The sequence below is a fragment of the Gopherus evgoodei genome, chromosome 7, assembly GCF_007399415.2.
Source record: "Gopherus evgoodei ecotype Sinaloan lineage chromosome 7, rGopEvg1_v1.p, whole genome shotgun sequence".
NCBI classification, from domain to species: Eukaryota; Metazoa; Chordata; order Testudines; family Testudinidae; genus Gopherus; species Gopherus evgoodei.
Genome location: NC_044328.1, coordinates 131,384,926 through 131,405,093, shown reverse-complemented (window position 1 = coordinate 131,405,093; position 20,168 = coordinate 131,384,926). Strand labels below are relative to the sequence as shown.

Below are 20,168 nucleotides of genomic sequence, written 5' to 3'. Positions count from 1 at the left end.
CCTCAACAACTGGTGACCTAGCTTCCCCTAGGGGGTAAATAACACTTCCTTATTCAATTTCTCCGCACTAGTCATGATTTTATAGACCTTTCTTCTGCTCACAATTGCTAGGAAATTTTCCGTCTGTGGTACGGATCAGGTCAGCTCTAGCACCCTCTGGAGCCACGCACTCATGGCACAGTATAAGGGGACTGGCTGACCCCACACCCTCTCAGTTCCTTCTTACCACCGCTGATGATTGCTGGAACTGTTCCTCTTGGTTCAGCAGGTGATTCTCAGTGGTTCTCACTGTTTCTCTATCCCATTTCTTTCTTTCTCAACCAGTTGTTTCTCAGGTAGGACTTAGTTGGACTCTGGGAACTATTAGTAGAGTTTCCGGCACTCTCGTAGCTGGACATTCCCCAGTCTCCGGGCTTCAAACCCTGTGCCTCCTGTTGCAAGCCCATGCCTTTGAGCAACCTGCACTCGAGCTGTCTAAAGTGCTTGGTTGAGATTCATGTATGAGATCGCAGTCAGAACAGCTGCCAGTTGAAGCTGGGTTACGAAGAAGGATTGGGAAGCCAGGTTAAAGTCTCTCCTGTTGGAAGGGAACTCAGACCAACTTTGGAGCCAAGTTGGTTGGACTTGGTGCCAAGTACCTCAACATCAGTAAGGAGTGCTCGTCCTGCTGCACAGGACTCTTGGGACCACACTGTTGCCGAGAAAGAAGTATAAGAAGCAGCGGTCTGAGAGGGGGCATTCCGTAGATCTAAGAAAAAACAAGCACAAGGAGCGCAGTGGAGTGCTGTCTGTGTCTGGCCATTCCCCTGCCCCTGCTCTGCTGGTTGCACTGTCAAGTCCACCCTGTTCGCAGGCTGTGTTGCATCCAGTGCCAGATCAGCCATTGGCACCTGGGGAGCATCATGATGCCTGCGGGATGGTCAGATGCGTTCATTGCGGCCAGGGACTTGCTGGTGCTTTCAGCAGTGCCGTTACCAGTGCCCCACCAGTCAGCCCTACATGGCAGTGGATCCGGTGCGGGGCTTCCTCCAAGTGCCTGGTGCAGTGGGTATTGGTCATGCAAATACAGTGGCTTTTTTGAAACCCATGGGGTTTCCCCCCAATGCCTGGCCCTCGTTCAAGCTATTCCTGCTTGATGGTGTCGGAGAGGCGGACTCCTCAGTCACACCATGCAACATCTGACCCAGACTCCAGTACCAATCCTCAGGCCCTGGAGCAGCAGGTTCTTGTCAGTGAAGAAGGAGAGGAGAGCCACCTGCCAGTGTAGGCCTCCTCCCCAGACAAGGCAGTGTTAAGGATGTTTGATGTCAGTGTTTGAGGCCCCAGGAAAACTTCAAGAAGGAGCTATTGAAGAGAGTGGCCTTGAACTTAGGACTGGAAGTGGAGGTAGTTATACAGTCCTCATGCAGCCTGTTCGACATCTTGGTTGTGGTGGCCCTGTTGAAGGTGGTTCAACCTCTCAATGAGGTTATCATGGGGCCAGTCAAAACCCTCTGGCACACACTGTCCTCACTGGCCCCCAGTTCAAAGAGAGCAGAGAAGAAGTACTTTGTTCCCACTAAGACTACAAGTATTTATACTCCCACCCACCTCCCAGGTCCTTTCTGGTCTTGAAGGTCAATGAAAGAGACAGGCAGGGGCTGCAAGGGGCCACCCCCAAGGCAAAAGAATAAAAAAAGCTGGACCTTTTTGGTAGAAAGGTTTATTCTACTGGTGGTTTATAGCTCTACATCTCCAACTAGCAGGTATTGCTAGGAAGATAAAATTTCAACATCTGGGACTCCATATCAGAGTTTAAGGTTCAACAGTCTCTTCAGGACCTTCCATTCAAGGGAGCTTCACTCTCCTCGGAGAACACGGACATAAGGCTCCAAAGCCTGATGGACTCCAGAGCCAACCTCAAGTCCCTGGGTCTCTATGCCCCGGCACCTCCAAGGAAGCACTTCAGAACCCAACAACTGGTCCACTTTTCACCTCCACTGTCCTATCAGGACCTGTTCAATAAGTGAAGCAGAGGTTATAGGCTCAGACAAATGCCCCGTCCATTTCAGTCTCGCTACCTGGCCCTCCCAGATATTCAGGAGGCTCCAAACAGAACATTTGATGAGGTGCCTGAAGGCATTATACCAGTTCCTATACCGGATCCTGTTCCCCTGTTGTTTTTGGACCATCTCTCCCACCTCAGCTTGGCATGGTCCCTTATCACCACAGACTGTTGGGTGCTGAGTATGGTGGAGGAAGGTTATATGCTTCAGTTTATTTCCTCCAATCTCTGTCCCTCTTCAGGGACCCTTCTCACGGGCAACTTTTATCCCAGGAGATGCAAGACCTCCTCTGGGTAGGAGCCATGGAGGAGGTACCTCAGAATCTGAGAGGAAAAGGATTTTATTCTTGCTGTTCCTAATTCCAAAGGGGGATTCTGACTCATCCTAGACTTGCTTTGCCTCAGCAGTTATCTCCAAAAGCTGACGTTCTGCATGGTCTCTCTGACCTCCATCATTCCCTATCTGTATCCAGGGGACTGGTATGCTGCCCTCAATTTGCAAGTTGCCTGTTTCCACATTTCCATTTTCCAAGGCCACAGAAGGTTGCTCAGGTTCGTCATGAACCAGACCCACAAACAGTTTACCATCCTTCTGTTTTACCTCTCAGGAACCCCTGAAATGCATGACAGTAGTGGCAGCCTTTCTGTGAAGGCAAGGGATGCAAGTATATCCATACCATGATGACTGGCTGATCAAGGTCCGAGACCCTGGTGAAAGCTAGAATCTACCTTGTCCAAGTAACCTTTCGAGCACTGGTCCTGCTGGTAAACGAGCAGAAGTCAACACTCCTCCTGGTACAGAGAATAGAGTTTATCATAGTGGTGCTCAATTCTACCTAAGCCAGGGCCTTTCTCCCAGAAGCCCGCCTCCAGTCAGTGGTGTCACTGATATCTCAGGTCAAAGTCCACCCAGTCACAATAGCCAATTTCTGCCTCAGGCTGTTGGGTCACATGGCTGTGTGCACATCATCATTTGGACTTGGTGCTCACAGTTCCTGACCCCCTTGACTGGTGGAGGGACTGCCGGTCAGTAGGCTTGGGCGTTCCCTTCATCAGACCCCAGCCCTCAATATTCATAATCTCAGATGCATCCAAGCTGAGTTGGGGGCTCACCTGGGGCTCCTCAGGGCACCAAGTCTGTGGCCCCAGGAAGAGCTCTTCTTACATATAAATGTCAGAGAGCTCAGAGTGGTCCACCTAGCATGCTAGGTGTTTTTACCCTACATTGCAAGCAAGCTTATACGAGTCCCTACAGACAACACAGCCACCATGTTTTACATCAGCAGGCAGGGAGGGGCCCGCTCTTCCCCTCTCTGTAAAGAGGCCATTCGCTTGTGAGAGTTCTGCGTGAAGCACTCATTCCACCTTGAAGCTTCTCACCTTCCAGGAGTCCAGAACGAACTGGCAGTTCAGCTCAGCAGGTCTTTCTTCTCTCCCCAAGAGTGGTTCCTTTGCCCTGACATAGCAAGGATCATTTTCAGTGATGGAGGAATACCCTGATAGACCTGTTTGCAACCAGGCAGAACAGGAAATGTCAACAGTTTTGCCCTCTGTGTGGCTACAGACCAGGCTCACTCGATGCCTTCCTACTCCCTTGGGCAAAACACCTCTTCTATGCCTTTCCTCCCATTTCTCTCGTGCACAAAGTCTAACTGAAGGTCAACCAGGACAAGGCAAGGGTTATTCTTATAGGTCCAGGCTGGCCACGCCAGCACTGCTTTGATATGTTATTGGACTTGTCTGTATCGACCCCAATGCCACTCCCTCCCCTCCTGGACCTGATCTCGCAAGATCACGGCCGAATGCTCAAACCGAATCTCAACACCCTCCACCTAACCACGTGAAAGTTCCATGGTTAAACACCTATTCGGAGCAAATTTGCCATGTTACCTCACCAAGTGGAAGCGTTTCTCCATTTGGTCATCCAATCGAGGCCTCTTGACCATTAGGTCACCTCTCCAGACTCTGCTGGAGTATTTTCTTCAGCTGAAACACTAAGGCCTAGCTATTTCATCTATTAAAGTACAGCTAGCAGCCATCTCAGCTTTCCACCCTCTGGTGGTGGGTCGGTCATTTTTTTCACACGAAAAGTCTGTTCGCTTCCTCAACGGCTTAGAAGGGCTATACCCGCAGATTCAGGAACCCGTTCCTCTGTGGAACTTAAACCTGGTCCTGTCAAGACTCCCAGGTCCTCCCTTTGACTTACTGGCATCATGCCTTCTATTGTAGGTTTCCTGGAAGGTCACCTATCTGGTAAAAATTACCTTAGCAAAAATGATCTCAGAGATTAGGGCCCTTACTTCAGAACCCCCGTACATGGTGTTCTTTCAGGACAAAGGTACAACTTCACTCCCAACCTGCATTCTCCCAAAGGTGGTTTCACAGTTTCATAGTGATGGTTTTCCTGATAGTTTTCTTCCCGAAACCTCACAAGAATAGGGAGGAGCAGCATCTGCATGTGCTGGATGTTAGGCATGGCCTAGCTTTCCATATAGAAAGGACCAAGCGATTCCGTAAATCAACACAGCTCTTTGTGGCAATAGCAGATAGGATGAAAGGCCTACCCATTTTGGCTTAGAGAATTTTATCCTGGGTCACTTCCTGCATTCACACATGCTGTGAGCAGGTGGGCATCTGAACACCTGCCATCCTGACTGCCCATTCTATGAGAGCACAAGCTTCCTTAGTGGCATTTCTGGCTCAGATCCCAGTTCAGATCATTTGCAGAGTGGCGACCCTGTCATTGGTGCATACTTTTTCTTCCCACTATGCCGCAACCAAGCAAGCTATTGATGATGCCAGGTTTGGTACGGCAATGTTGCAGTCTTCATGTCCATGAACTGCAAGCCCACCACCTAGGGTACTGCTTATGAGTCACCTAACATGGAATGGACCTATGCAAGCACTCGAAGAAAAGATAGTTATTAACCTTTCTGTAACTATTGTTCTTTGAGATGTGTTACACATGTCCATTCCATGACCCACCGTCCTACCCCTCTAACAAAGTTAGTTGGCAAGAAGGAACTGAGAAGATGTAGAGTTGGCCAGTCCCCTCATACTGCTCCATGAGTGCATGGCACCAGAGGGTGCTAGAGCTGACCTGATGTGTACCACTGAGGGAAAAATTTCTGGCAACTATGCGCAGGGCATGCACACACCTAACGTGGAATGCACATGTGCAACACATCTCGAAGAACAACAGTTATAGAAAGGTTAGTAACGGTTGTAAATTCCTTCTCAGTCATCGCTTTTCCAAACTGAGATGTGGCGACCAGAACTCCATGTAGTATTCAGGGTGAGGGTGTACCATGAATAGATAAAGTCGCATTATGATCTTTTCTGCCTTCTTATCTCATAGAGTCATAGACTTTAAGGTCAGAAGGGATCATTCTGATCATCTAGTCTGACCTCCTGCACAATGCAGGCCACAGAATCTCACCCATCCACTCCTGTAACAAACCCCTATCCTATGTCTGAGTTACTGAAGTCCTCAAATTGTGGTTTGAAGACCTCAAGCTGCAGAGGATTCTCCAGCAAGTGACCCATGCCCCACGCTGCAAAGGAAGGCGAAAAACCTCCAGAGCCTCTGCCAATCTGCCCTGGAGGAAAATTCCTTCCTGACCCTAAATATGGCGAACAGCTAAACCCTGAGCATGTGAGCAAGACTCACCAGCCAGCACCCAGGAAAGAATTCTCTGTAGTAACTCAGATCCCACCTCATCTAACATCCCATCACAAACCACTGGGCATATTTACCTGCTGATAATCAAAGATCAATTGCCAAATTAATTGCCAAAATTAGGCTATCCCATCATACCATTCCCTCCATAAACTTATCAAGCTTAGTCTTATCTATCCCGTTCCTAATGGTTACTAACATTTTGTTAGCTTTTTTTTTTTTTTTTTACTACTGCACATTGAACAGGTGTTTTCAGAAACTATCCACTATAACTCCAAGATCTCTTCCTTGAGTGATAACAGCTAATTTTGACTCCATTATTTTGTATGTATAGTTGGGATTATGTTTTCTAGTGTACATGACTTTGCATTTCTCAATGTTGAGTTTCATTTGCCATTTTATTACCCACCCACCCAGTTTTGTAAGATCCTCTGTAACTCTTCACAGTCTGCCTTGAACTTAACTATCTTAAGTGATTTTGTATCATCTGCAAACTGCTATCTCACAGTTTACCCCTTTTCCAGATAATTTATAAATATGTTGAACAGCACTGGTCCCAGTGAGACTCCTTGGGGAAACCCATTATGTACCTCTCTCCACTGTGAAAACTGACCATTGTTTCCTATCTTCCAACCAGTTACTCATCTGTTAGAGGACTTCCCTCTTATCCCATGACTGATTACTTTGCTTAAGACCCTTTGGTGAGGAACAAGGCTTTCTGAAAGTCCAAGTACATTATATTCACTGGATCACCCTCGTCCAATATGTGTTGACCCCCCTCAAAGAATTCTAATAGATTGATGCGGCATGATTTCCCTTTACAGAAGCCATGTTGGTGGTTCTCCGACTTTTCATGTTCATTTGTGTGTCTGATAATTCTGTTCTTTACTATAGTTTCAACCACTTTCCCTGGTACTGAAGTTAGGATTACTGGCCTGTAATTGCCAAGAGGGCCTCTGGAGCCTTTTTTAAAAACTGGCTTTATATTAGCTAGCCTCCAGTCAGCTGATACAGAGGCTAATTTAAGTGATAGGTTACATATCACATTTAGTAGTTCTGTGGTTTCACATCTGAATTCCTTCAGAACACTTGGGTGAATGCCCTCTGGTCCTGATGATCTATTGCTATTTAATTTATCAATTTGTTTTAAAACCTCTTCTATTGACACCTCAATCTGAGAAAGTTCCTCAGATTTGTCACTTCAACAGAATAGCTCAGATGTGGAAATCTCCCTCTTGTCATCTGCAGTAAAGATTGATGCAAAAAATTCATTTAGTGTCTCCTCTTCAAGTGATCCTCTGATCCTTCAAGTGATCCATCCCCTGTCACCCATTCCCAGCTTCTGGTAAACAGAGGCTAGGGAGACTTCAGAGTATGGTTTTGCATCCCTGCCCATCCTCACTAACAGCCATTGATGAACCATCTCCTTAGTGGTCTTGTCTTCCTTGAGTGTTAAAGTACACACCAACACAACCTTAACTCTGCCCCCTCCCCCCCGAGCTGGGAATAGCCCCAGAGAATTAACTGCATTCTGCATTCGCTGTGTTAAGAATAGCTATACTGAATAGTGGAGGCATTAACTGGGAGCTTGATAGAGATGTGATTTTGATCTGAAGAGGTCTGGAGATTTCTTTGAGGAGCATCACAGAGCTATGATGGTGATATGAGGACATATAAGTCTTTGCTCCACCATATGTGATCAAAGGAATGCATCAGTTCAGCACCAAGTTGTGTAGGTTGTGTCAGGAGGTGGTTACAGGGCCCTGCATGCCATGGGGATTGTCAGCAGTAAGGTGGGATATGAAACCCAGTCAGCGTGTTTAATGACAGGTAAATGAAAGTGTAATGTTAGGTGGAATCCTATGAGTAAGAATGAAGGGAGTGTAAAAGGGGGTGAGGGATTGTAAAATGTAACCAGTTTGTGGTTGCCCAGTGCTTGAGTGTAGAATAGTGTAGGTAGCTCCTGTTCAGAACAGCTCACCTAAAAACAAATTTTACCTTAGAAGAGAGACGGCATATTACTCTGCTACAGTTGTCACATGCCCAATTCCCTGAGTGATATGCACTTTCTGGAAAAGCAGAAGTATTGGGTCATTACTCAAAGAGGGCAGATTTAACGTTTTGTTGGTGTGTACCTTAACTGTGTATTTCCTCTTTTTCAAAGGTTTACCTTTTGCTGAACTTGATATTCTTGAGGACATGAGATACCGCCAGGCAACCTTAACTCTGCATTAATGATTTCATCCATCAGTGAATTCCCTAATTTTTTTTAAAACAGAAAGAGGAATGTTTGTAGGAGTTAGTAGCCATTTAGGCAGTTGTAGTTGTCACAGATCCTAGCAAGCACTCCTTCCTGGCTATCCACTAGGACTGCTGTGAGGAGAATCCAAGCTTCTGAGCTCTGGATCTCCTGGCATGTGTTACACTTCTGAAACCTCAGCAGGCTGCAGCACTGCTTCCTTCCTTAGCTTCTTTGGCACATTTCCCGGGCACTGACTCTCGGACTGCTACCACGTCTTGGAAATGGGGCATGTCACAGGGCGCATCACTCGCTGCTGGGCTGGTGCCTCCTCCTGGTACTCCGGGGATTAGCTTGAGGCCGATGCTACCCCCATCTCCCAGCTGCAGTTTGCACACTGTCATTTCGTCTCTGCTATCTGCTTGCAGCCTCTCTCGCAGCCTCAGGAAATGCAATATCATCTCCATGGTTTGACCTTCTAGCCATGTCACTATCTGTGTTCTCCCCTTCTGGGCGGGGTTAGCTCCTCAATGGTCTGAGGCTGTCTTCCCGCTCACTATCTTGGTGCTACTCGCCCAGTGGCTGGTAGGGGATCCTGGGCCCTCCCTCTTCTCTGGGTTCAGCCCAGCAATCAGGGCCCTCTCTCTCTAGCCTCACTGTTCTATCCCTGGGTTGCTTCCTACTAATGGTTTCCCTTTTCTTCCTAGGCCTACCAGTTCCCAAAGCCTCCTCCCTCTTCCCAGGGATTGACTGCAGGCTGCAGTCTCCACTCATTCCTCCCTTTCTCCTGGAAGTGTCTGCCTTATCCCAGCAGCCCCTTCTGCTTTCAGCTGCCCAGCTGAGCCTCCTTCATTAGCTACCTAATTTGTTAATTGGCCCATCTGGCTTGCATTAAACCCTGCAGGATGAATGTGCATCACAGGGCTTCAAACCCACCTGTCCTAGGACCCAGGATCAGCACTGACCTCAGTTACGTAAACATCCCCCTCTCCCAAAACTATGCCCCAAAGAAGTGAAGTTTCTGATCTCCAGTTTAATTCTCAGGGGCATGCAGTAATTCTGAAGCAGACAACACACATGGACTTTGTATAGTCTTAATGCCTTTGTTATTTTATACTTAATCATGTAAAGTACAGGAGAATCCAGATCATATAAAACATGAAAGACTAAACACATCTCCCTGCCTCAGTTTCCTCAGCATTGCAGGGCATTCTTTTGGCTGGGGTATGAAACCCTTGGGTTGTCCAGAGTTCTTGTGGTTATCTGGCCTCAGGAAACGGGGCAAAGACCCCCTGTCTCATGAGGCTGCTAAATGCTGAATGACCTCTCTGTTAGAGCCCCTTATCCAGCTTCCATGACCATGCTCTCTCTTGCCCCAAGCTGCTGCTTCTTGTCTGACTCCCCCTGTTCTTGTGTATTTATTTTATTTAATCCTCTCCTGGTCACCTGGTCTTTTTATTCTACTCCTGGTAAATTGCCACTGCTCCTACCTCTTCCTTCCTCCTCCCCCTGAGGAGTCAGCTAAACTGGGTTTTCTAAGGATGCGGCTCATCCAGTGTTCCCAGGTGTTTTCACCACACTAGGGTGGTTAGGGCCTAAGCACCTTTTGTAGTATCTGTCTGGTGTGTAACCGCTACAGGTCCTGTCAGCTATGGTGGATCGACATGCGTATAAGCATTCATGATAAAGCAGGTTTTCACAGTACAACTTCACAATATCAATCAGAATTCATAATTTGTAAAGACATAACCCCAGTTCATCACAGTTCTCATCTAGGTTTGCAGTAGATAAACTACTGTGTCTAAACAGTAACAAAAAGACCTAGCTCTTATATAGTGCTTTTCATCAGTACATCTCAAAGAACTTTACGTCATTATCCCCATTTTACATATGGGAAACTGAGGCTCATAGATTCCAAGTCCAGAAATGACCATTGCGGTCATCTAGTTTGACTTCTGTATAACACAAGCCATAGATTCCCTCAAAATATTTCCTAAAGCATAGGTTTTAGAGAAACATCCACTCTTGATGTTAAAATTGTCAGTGATGGAGAATCTACAGCAATCCTTGGTAACTTGTTCCAGTGGTTAATTACTCTCACTATTACAAATTTACATCTTATTTCCAGTCTGAATTTGTCTATCTTCAACTTCCAGGTATTGGATTGCTTTACGCCTTTCTGTGCTCGATTGAAGAGCAGATTGTTAAATATTTGTTCCCCATGTAGGTCCTTATGGACTGTGATCAAGTTCCCCTTTAACCTTCTCTTTAGTAAGCTAAATAACTAGAGCTCCTTGAGTCATGTTTTCTAATCCTTTAATCATTCTCATGGCTCTTCTCTGAACCCTCTCCAGTTTATCAACATCCTTCTTGAATTATGGGAGCAGAACTGACCACAGTATTCCAGCAGCGTCACACAAGTGCCAAACACAGAGGTCAAATAACTTCTTTACACCTACTTGAGATTCCCCCATTTGTGTATCCCAGAATTGCATTAGCTTTTTTGGCCACTGTGTCACACTGGGAGCTCATGTTCAGCTGATTATCCACCAATCCTCAAATTGTTTTCAGAGTCACTGCTTCCCAGTATAGAGTCCCCCATCCAGTAAGTATGGCCTACATTCTTTGTTCCTAGATATATACATTTATGTTTAGCCATATTAAAATGCACATTGTTTACTTGTGCCCAGTTTACCAAGTGGTCCAGAGCACTCTGAATCAGTGACTGGTCCTCTTCGTTATTTACCACTCCCCCAATTTCTCTGTCATCTGCAAACTTTAAATAGCATAGGCCCAAGAACTGATCTCTACGGGACTCCACTAGAAACACACCCATTCAATAATGATTCCCCATTACAATTACTTTTTGAGACCTGTCAGATAGCCAGTTTTTAATCCATCTAATGTGTGCCATATTAATTTTGTATCATTCAGGTTTTAAAATGTCATGCCTACTAAGTCAAATGACTTACAGAAGTCTCCGTATATTACATCTGCACTATTACCTTTATCAATCAAACTTGTAATCTCATCAAAAAAAATTCAAATTAGTTTAACAGGATCTGTTTTCCATAAACTCATATTGATTGGCATTAAATATATTAACCTCCTTTAATTATTAATCGAGTCCCATATCAGCTGCTCTGTTATCTTGCCGAAGTTGATGTCTGAATGACAGACCTACAATTACCTGGGTCATCCCATTGATCCTTTTTAAAGTAGCTTTCTTCTAATTTTCTGGAACTTCCCCAGTATTCCAAGACTTATTGAAATCAACATTAACAGCCCAGCAAGCTCCTGAGCCAGCTCTTTTGAAACTCTTGGATGCAGATTATCTGGACCAACTGATTTTAAAATATCTGATTTTAGCAGTTGCTGTTTAACATTCTCCTGAGATACTAATGGAATAGAAAGTGTGTTATCATATGATATGACTACATCTATTGTCTTCCCAAATACAGAACAGAAATATTTACTGAAGACATCTGTCTTTTCTGTGTTTTTTATGATAATTCTACCATTTCCATCTATTAATGGACCAATACCATTGTTAGGATACTTTTTGTTCCTAATGTACTCAAAAAGCGCCTCCTTATTGTCCTTAATTCTGTAAGCCATAGATGTCTCCTTGTGTCACTTTGCTTCTCTTATCAGTTTTCTACAATTCCTTGCTTCTGATTTATATTCATTACTATCAACTTCCCCTCTCTTCCATTTGATATGTAGATCTTTTAAAAAAAAAAAATGTTTAGTTGCCTTCACTTCCCCCTAAACCAGGTCAGATTTTTAACCCCTCTTCCTCAGTTGTGGGATAGTGGTTTTTTGGGCATCTGTGAAAGTGATCTTAAACAATTTTGGATGATTGTTTATATTTTTCTGATTGAATTCTTCCTCCCAGCTGATTTGGCTGATAAATGTTTTCAGCTTTGTGAAATTGACATTTTTAAAGCACCAAGTATATATTTATATCACTGGGCTGGACTTTATTCCAGGTCCACATTAGAAATATGATCAAATCATGATTGTGTACCTAAATTACCATTAATTTTAGTTCTGTGATCAGACCTTCTTTATCTGTCAAGATCTAATGTAGAATTCCTCCATGTTGGCTACAACACTTGTTGATTAAGGAAAATGTCAGAGAGGTGAAGAGACTTGCCCAAGGTCACTCAGCAAGCCACTGCCAGAGCCAGCAATAGTTGCAGTGAGGGAGTCTCTAGACACCATTACTCTGTGCTTCTCTCTCTCCTGTACATTTTGTGATAATGGAATGGGGATAACAGTCATGATTTAAGTGTGTAGTTGTTAACAGAGCCAGTGAGAGAAATTTCAGACATCATCTATATGTCCCAAAATCTTGAGAACTTTATTACATGGGCTTAGTAAATTTACATGCATGAGAGAAGATGGGGGTGTTTCGTTTCTTCTCCAACCTCTCCCCTACCATTTCGTGCAACATGTAGACCTTTCAGCTCAGACCTTTTCCAGATGTTTGCCCTGCCGGGGATTTGAAGTGTCATTAGCTGGGCACAATTTAGGATCTAAGTCATCTGCTTATCCCCATGAGCTATCTAGGTACCATGAAACTTCCTAAACTACAAAGCCTCTTGGCTTCTTCAGTGTAATCTGATTTACTTGTGAGCATTAGGCATGAGGGTAAATTAGGAGCCAAGCTCTTCGGCTAATACCATTCTGAATTTTGCTCCCCCAGAAGACTAGTGAGTGCCATACACTCGTTGGGGGAAACCCTCAAGTGAGTGAGAGCCTTGTATCAGGATCAGAGCCATGGTTTGATCCCCAGGTCTGGGAAAAATATGTCAACATTAAGAAAATACTTTTTGGGAGGATTGTATTTTGGGAACCCCTTGGTCAAAATGACCACAAATTTGGAACACCCTGACCAGTGCCCGATGAGCCATGTCAAATTTCAGGGCAATCTGAGTAACCATGTAGATTTTAGAGCACTTAGAAGAATTGAGGTTTAAACAAACAGCTGGCCTAGACCAGGCGGTCCACTATAATATTTATTGAGAACTGAACTGAAGCACATACTGCAGGAGGTCATCAAGGATCCATTGCATAACTCTGTACTGCAACAACTTCTGTGAGAAAAGAGGGATGGAGTCTATTGTGCATCAATCTTTCTGTGACATTAAAATCTGACCTTTTCACCATACCAGAGTTTTCTGCTTTTGAAAAAGATTGTACTACTAGTAGTTTAAATAATAGCAGCATCTGTGTCTTAGCTCTGCCTTGGCATTTTTGTAGCAGCCAGCACCATCCAATGGAACAAATTTCTCTTCTACTAATATGGGAAACAGCCATTTTTGAATATTTGGCTCTTATTTCTTTAGTTTCAGATGATTCTGGTAGCTAACAGAATGTTGAATGAGCAGAAGTTGTAGGACTTGTGGGTGGAGATGCTAGGTTTTCAGCTGGAATTTCATTAGATTAATTTGTCTTTCTCTGGCAGGTGGTAAAGGTTCCCATATTAGAATGTTCACAGTACTTGGATTGTGAATCGTGTTTGACACTGAAAGATCCATACTGTGGCTGGTGTGTTCTCCAGGGACGGTAAGATCTCTGATCACTTCCTCAACAAGGCTCTTCAGAGAAATGATTATTTGGGATTAGCTAGTTAATTTTCTTTTGGTTAGTTCTATCAGTTTTACTAAAATTCCAATAAGGTACAGTATGCTATGATGTTAACTCTTCTATTTGTACATTTATATGATCTTTTGCAACATACATTTAGACTTGTATAGCCCTACTTAGAATACTTTTAGCTGCTACATGTGGTACATACATCTCCTCTGAGTTCATTCATTCTTTAATCCCTCATTCTTCTATCATCTGATTCTGTCTCCCCACACTACCTCCCTGAAATGCCACCATTAGTCAACAGTTGCTTTTTCTCTGGCACCTTCCAGTTCCTGCAAATTGGAGCCACTGCATTTCACTCAGTTCTGTGCTTGTCTTCAGTCACCATGCACTGTATGGATCACAGTCTGGGTTTCACTGACCACACCAAGGAAACTAGTCTGTTCCATGCAGCTAACATACTTCTCCTTTCTGCTGCTACTGGCTCATCCTCTCTCCTCATTCAGCCTTCAACACTCTGTTCCAGTCCTTGGTAGTGGATCCAGCAAGGCTGTGAACTCCAGCTCCCATCAAACATGGTTCTACTTCCACTTGGCTATCCTTATCTTTGTTTCTGTCTATGCAGTGCCACTGTGTTCAGTTCATAACCCTCTGTTATGTCCCTTATTCCTCTCAGGTTTCTCACCTCCACCTTTAATCTTAGTGGCCAGGTTTATTCAACTGTAAACTGTAAATATAATTGGCAAAACGAAGTTGTGCTGTATCTAATGTACCCAGTGTTGCCAAGATTTCCATTCATGCCCAAATTTGGATTCCCATAGCACTGTTGGGGCTATTGAGACTACATGCCTTAGCTTCAAGTATCAGAGGGGTAGCCGTGTTAGTCTGGATCTGTAAAAGCAGCAGAGAATCCTGTGGCACCTTATAGGCTAACAGAGGTTTTGGAGCATGAGCTTTCGTAGGTGAATACCCACTTCGTCAGATGCATGTAGTGGAAATTAGTCCACTACATGCATCTGACGAAGTAGGTATTCACCTACGAAAGCTCATGCTCCAAAACCTCTGTTAGCCTATAAGGTGCCACAGGATTCTTTGATGCTTTAGCTTGTTGTCACTACTGTAGTTGGTGTGTTTGGTTTCCCTAGCACTCTTGCTGGTGAGAGTCCTGCTCACAGGCATATTGTAGCCAAAGAATGCATCCCCTCCTCAGTTTTGGAGAGCACGCTGATGGTTTCCTAAATCTCTTTCTTTAGGTGCAGTCGTCGCTCTGAGTGCTCCAGATCCATAGTGAGTGAGCAGTGGCTCTGGAGTTTTAATTCTACACAGCAGTGTTTATCCATCCAGTCACTAAGCCCAGCTAATATCAGCAGAGAAGAAAAGAGAAATGTGAGCAGTGACATTGTACTTGGAAAACATACCCCTGTGATAAAAATGGTGGCTTTCTCCTTTCATATTTGTAGATGGTCGGCCATCTTCCATTCTGGTGTAAATGAGAAAATCTCCTGTTGACTTCAGTGGAAGCTGAATTACTGAGCTTTGGAGTTCATCAGAGTGTGCCTTACTCAGGGCACTTACGTGTCATGGTGGCCCCAGGAGGGATGGGTTCCATCATGGCTTTGTCAAGTCAGATGTCTATGCATATATTATTATGAGAGTGATGCATTTCGGGGGTTCTTACTTGCCTTGTGCTGCTACTGCAAAATCTGTCCTTGGCTTGGCATGTGTAAGCATGCTACAGATTTCTAAAGCTTCATGATGCTGATTATTAAAAAGATAACGAAAAAGTTAAAATTATCAAACGGGCAGCAAGGATAATGAGATTAGATACGATAGTGGGAGCCATCTTAGAAAGACAGTGGATAGATGGATCAATTACTTGTTTCTGTGTCTCTTAAAATGAGAAATGAACATAAGAACGGCCATACTGGCTCAGACCAAAGGTCCATCTAGCCAGGTATCCTGTCTACCGACAGTGGCCAATGCCAGGTGCCCCAGAGGGAGTGGACCTAACAGGCAATGATCAAGTGATCTCTCTCCTGCCATCCATCTCCACCCTCTGACAAACAGAGGGTAGGACACCATTCCTTACCCATCCTGGCTAATAGCCATTAATGGACTTAACCACCATGAATTTATCCAGTTCTCTTTTAAATGTTGTTATAGTCCTAGCCTTCACAACCTCCTCAGGCAAGGAGTTCCACAAGTTGACTGTGTGCTGCATGAAGAAGAACTTCCTTGTATTTGTTTTAAACCTCCTGCCTGTTAATTTCATTTGATGACCCCTAGTTCTTGTATTATGGGAGTAAGTAAATAACTTTTCCTTATCCACTTTCTCCACATCACTCATGATTTTATATACCTCTATCATATCCCCCCTTAGTGTCCTCTCTTCCAAGATGAAGAGTCCTAGCCTTTTTAATCTCTCCTCATATGGGACCCGTTCCAAACCCCTAATCATTTTAGTTGCCCTTTTCTGAACCTTTTCTAGTGCCAGTATATCTTTTTTTGAGATGAAGAGACCACATCTGTACGCAATTAGGAAAACAAAATAATATTAACTAGAAAAATGTGAATTATGAAGGGACAAATTTTGGATTTATATTAATATTTGATTGGCAGATTTTCCTCACTATCTTGGATTTACCATCCTTGCATGAGGAAGAAGCCTATTCATGTTACTTTGAAGACTACGAGAGTCCAGCAGTTCTGACAGAGTCAGGCATCATGTGTCCCTCCCCAGATCCCAGCCAAGCACCAGCTTTGAAAACAGGAACAGGTCAGTTCAACATTTTCTTTAAATGAAGTGATTGGTAAACAGAATCATCAGGAGAGGGAACAGCAAAGTTTGTCAGAATGCGTGCGGCGAGGTAGAATATGAGAGAATTCTAATGCTTTAGTGATGGTTAAGTAAAAGCGTAGGCTGAGTTGGTATCCTGTGAGTAAGCATGAGGGAGTTTTAAAATCTGTCACATGGTTCTTAAATTGTACACATATGGTATTGTTTCTGGGGAGCTGGGTGAGTGTCAGTGTTCACCAGCTCTGGAACCCCTGAATCGTAAAGTGTCAAGGGTCACTGTGAGTATGTGCGCATTGAAGCATTGCTCAAAGAGGGTAGACAGAAGATGGTGTGAGCAACCATCTTTTTTTTCCTTTCTGTCCATTTGTCCTGTTGGTGAGAGTGAATGGGTTGTAAAGGAGGTGAAGAACATCTATATTTCAGTCACTGTTGGCGGAGGAATGGTATATGTGTGAAAGGGGCATGTTGGGATATTTCTGAAAGAGGGCAGAGTTAAGGTTGCATGGGCAAACCAAGCCAATGGAAATCATAAATATATATATATCTATAAAAGGGAATATGAAAATTGGGCGTATGCTGGGAGGCTCGCTTCCCCGCTAAGCTATGGAGACAGTGTGTCCCTCTATAAAGCGTCCCATATATCTGTCTTTCTAATAATACTGCAGCATGCGGACCTGTCACAGCTCCAGTATTTTAGAGGTGCAATTTTTGTTTCCCTTTTCAGAGCACATAACTATAAAGCTAGTGGTGCGTTTCCATAATGTCTTAATTGCTTCAGTGGATTTCTCTTTCTATGACTGTGCCGCAGTGGCCTTGCAGTGGAAGTCAGCACCGTGAGTACATGTTGGTTTCCTGTCTAACGGCTTAGGCCATTCCTATCTGTCTACTGGACCTCCTCAGAGGCTAATCTTGTACTGTTGTTTCAGGTGTCAGGGATGTGTGAGCAGTCACTGGAGTTGTAACTGGTGTATCCATCAACACCTCTGCACCCACAAAGCAACTTGTGAAGAGGGGACCATTATCTACAGTGAGAGGGTTTGTCTCGTGCATAGATCCCATCTGCTAAGATTGCCACTGAAGTCCAGAAAGATTATGTTTTTACTCAGATTAAAATGGCAGCCATCTTGCTGCTGTGGGCCGAGATTATCAAGAGGAGTATGTGTCCCCTTCTGATACTAAAGAGGGGCTCCTGAACCCTCAGAGCCTGGCTGCTTTGTAGAGTTTTCTCAGGTATTGTGGGGTGGGGGCTGAGGAAAGGTTTCCAGTAACAGGGCAGTGAGGCAGGATGAGCCTCTTATTCAGACTGAGTTATAACTCATCCAGAAACCCCCTCTCATGCCCAGCCTGCGATCCTGATGTAAGGGATCTGGGGAAGCTATGAGACATCAGGAGTCTGAGAGAAAACCATCAGGGAACTGATATTAGGGAAGCAGGCAGGGAGCAAGAGAGAATTGGCCTGGGGAGAAGTGTGTCAGGCTGGGGCATGTTGCAGGGTGAAGAAGATGAGCAGAGAACACCAGCTGGGAGGGACAAGTGTATCTTGGTGTGGAGAAGGGTGGATGAAGCTGTGCAAGAGAAGAAGCTGATAATTGAGTTAATCCTTTATACTCTGAGAGTTTCAGGCCCTCAGAATCTCTCTGTAGGATGTGCAGTGTTAGCCTTTATTCCCTGTGCTCAGCGAAGCCAGCTGGTTTGAGAGGCTTATCTCTCCCTCAGTAGAAATCTCAGAAGGGGCAGACGGCATCCTGGGAATTCCCTTTTGCCATGGAATCCGACTGACTGTTGTTTTTTGCTTCTGTCTTTCTCTCACATGTTGCTGTTTTCATGCTCACTCTGTGATTCTCTCTGTCCCCATCTCAATTGCTCCCTTCAGACACAAATTCCAACCTCAAGTCCATTTCTTTCTTCAGCTGCTTCCACCGCCATGACCTCCATCAACACGCTGGCTGTGGCCACCAAACCCATCACTCCCCCAGTCACTATGGTGGTTACCGACACTCCCGTCACACAATCAGTTCCCACCACTCTGCCTGCAGTCTCTGCCATGACTGCTCATCCCACAGAGACCTTTAGCCACACAGACGCAGCAACTCCAACTACAGCCATTCTCACCTTTCTCAAGATCACCACTGAATCTTTAGTGCTACCCCTAACAGACAAGCCCACTACTACCAGCCTTGCCACAAATCCTACTGTAGTATCTGTCACTACTAGCCCAGCAGAGACTGCAGACCATACAGCTCTGCCTACCTCTGAACCAGCCCCAGCCCCAGAAGTGTGGTTCACTGACCCACCCACCACTGCTGCCTTCAATACTCTGCAGACAGTTGTGGCAGCATTAACCCCTCCCCCTGACATCACAAATTCCACGTGGCCTCCCACTACTACTTTACCAACCTCTGAGGCACCCACATCTGCCATCCCATCTCCTTTCACCCCCAAGCAAACTTCAAGTGCCCCCACCTCCTCTGCTGATTTCCCAGGAGACCTAGAGACAGAACTGCCTCCCTCTGAGGTCCCATCTTCAGTCCTTCCTGACTGGCTACTTGGGGAAGGCACAGAGCTCAAGGACACAGAGGATTGGATGGATTCACTGCAGACCGAGAATGATACGTCACCCTTCTCTGCTTCCACTCTTCTCTCAGGCGATGGAGACTCTTCAGAGAGGGATGTCCCTGATTTCCCCAGAATTCTGCACCCTGGTTTTGACTATCAGTATGATGCCCCTGGATTTTTGGAATTGGTGAGTCTCTGATGCAGCTCTCAGACCTGCCGTTAGAGCTATGATCTACTTTGAAATTCAGATACAGGTCACCAAACTCGGAGACACTACATCACAGGAAGGAAAATAGGCTCTTCTGGAGGAGAGGGAGGAGCCAAAGGATGGCGATGTGTTCAGAGTGGGAAATGGCAGCCTGAGGAAGGAAGGGGGCTTTGGTGTTGTAGCGTGGCCATTTACCTGGAAGCTGCACAGTGCCCAAGCGACGGGTTTCCTGATACACCATTCCTAGGGCTTGCGTAGTGTCTACTTCCTCCTGCTCACTGTCTTTGGAGTCTTATATTGCTCTTCTTACCCCTGTAGTAAATGGCTGGGTCTACACTATGAGCTAGGATGTGATTCCCAGCCTGCATACAAATACTTGCTGTAGCTGTCATAGAGCTAGGTTGCTAAAAAGAGAGGTGTTGCTGCAGTAGCATGGGCAGTAGCAAGGAGGCTATGGGCTAGCCTTGCTTAGTACAAACCCGTCTGAGCCTGTTGCTATGTACTTGGCATGGCTAGCCCATGCCGCCACTCACCGCTGCCTGGCCTACCCCCAGCTCTGCTGTAGTTCTCAGCATGCTAACTCAATGAGTATGAGTATGTCTAGAGTAGCTGGCAATCAGCTCCAAGGGTAAACATACCCAATGAGCCCAGCTTCCCCTTCCGTTAGGATGAAATTTCATTCCTGTATTTGCCTGTGTTAATTGCTCCTGCCAAGTTAAATTCCCTGTGCCGTGGGTGCTCTCTATGGGTGTTTGTTTTTCAGAATAAGGAGTTTAGCTGGGGTCCTGGAGCCTGTCCCTGTGTGCAGGGCATTCAGGGATCCTCTCTGCTCCCAGTCAACGTGGAGCAGAAGATAACCCTGCTGGGGAAAAACTTCCATCTGTATCAGGTATGTGCCTGTTTCCCATGAGCACTGAGAAGAGGTTTGCTTGGAGCAAGGCACCCTGTGGTCAGTCTCTGGCACCTCGGTTCCTAGATGCGTCAAATTTAAGGGCACCTCGCTGAAGCATGTGGGGACTGCATATCCAGAGTGGATCCCTGCTG

At 45.3% G+C, this 20,168-nt stretch overlaps 1 protein-coding gene across 13 annotated transcripts in view; it reads left to right on the top strand.

Moving 5' to 3' along the window:
• The window catches only part of PLXNB1 (plexin B1), a 252,065-nt gene that overhangs the window by 151,334 nt on the left and 80,563 nt on the right, over positions 1–20,168 (top strand). For all 13 annotated transcript variants that reach the window (XM_030568223.1, XM_030568224.1, XM_030568227.1 and 10 more), the window contains 7 exons: positions 13,436–13,536; positions 14,817–14,949; positions 16,183–16,339; positions 17,085–17,193; positions 17,287–17,395; positions 18,234–19,103; positions 19,888–20,013. In XM_030568223.1, the coding sequence (XP_030424083.1) occupies positions 13,436–13,536; positions 14,817–14,949; positions 16,183–16,339; positions 17,085–17,193; positions 17,287–17,395; positions 18,234–19,103; positions 19,888–20,013 (1,605 nt within the window). The remainder of the gene's footprint in view (positions 1–13,435; positions 13,537–14,816; positions 14,950–16,182; positions 16,340–17,084; positions 17,194–17,286; positions 17,396–18,233; positions 19,104–19,887; positions 20,014–20,168) is intronic.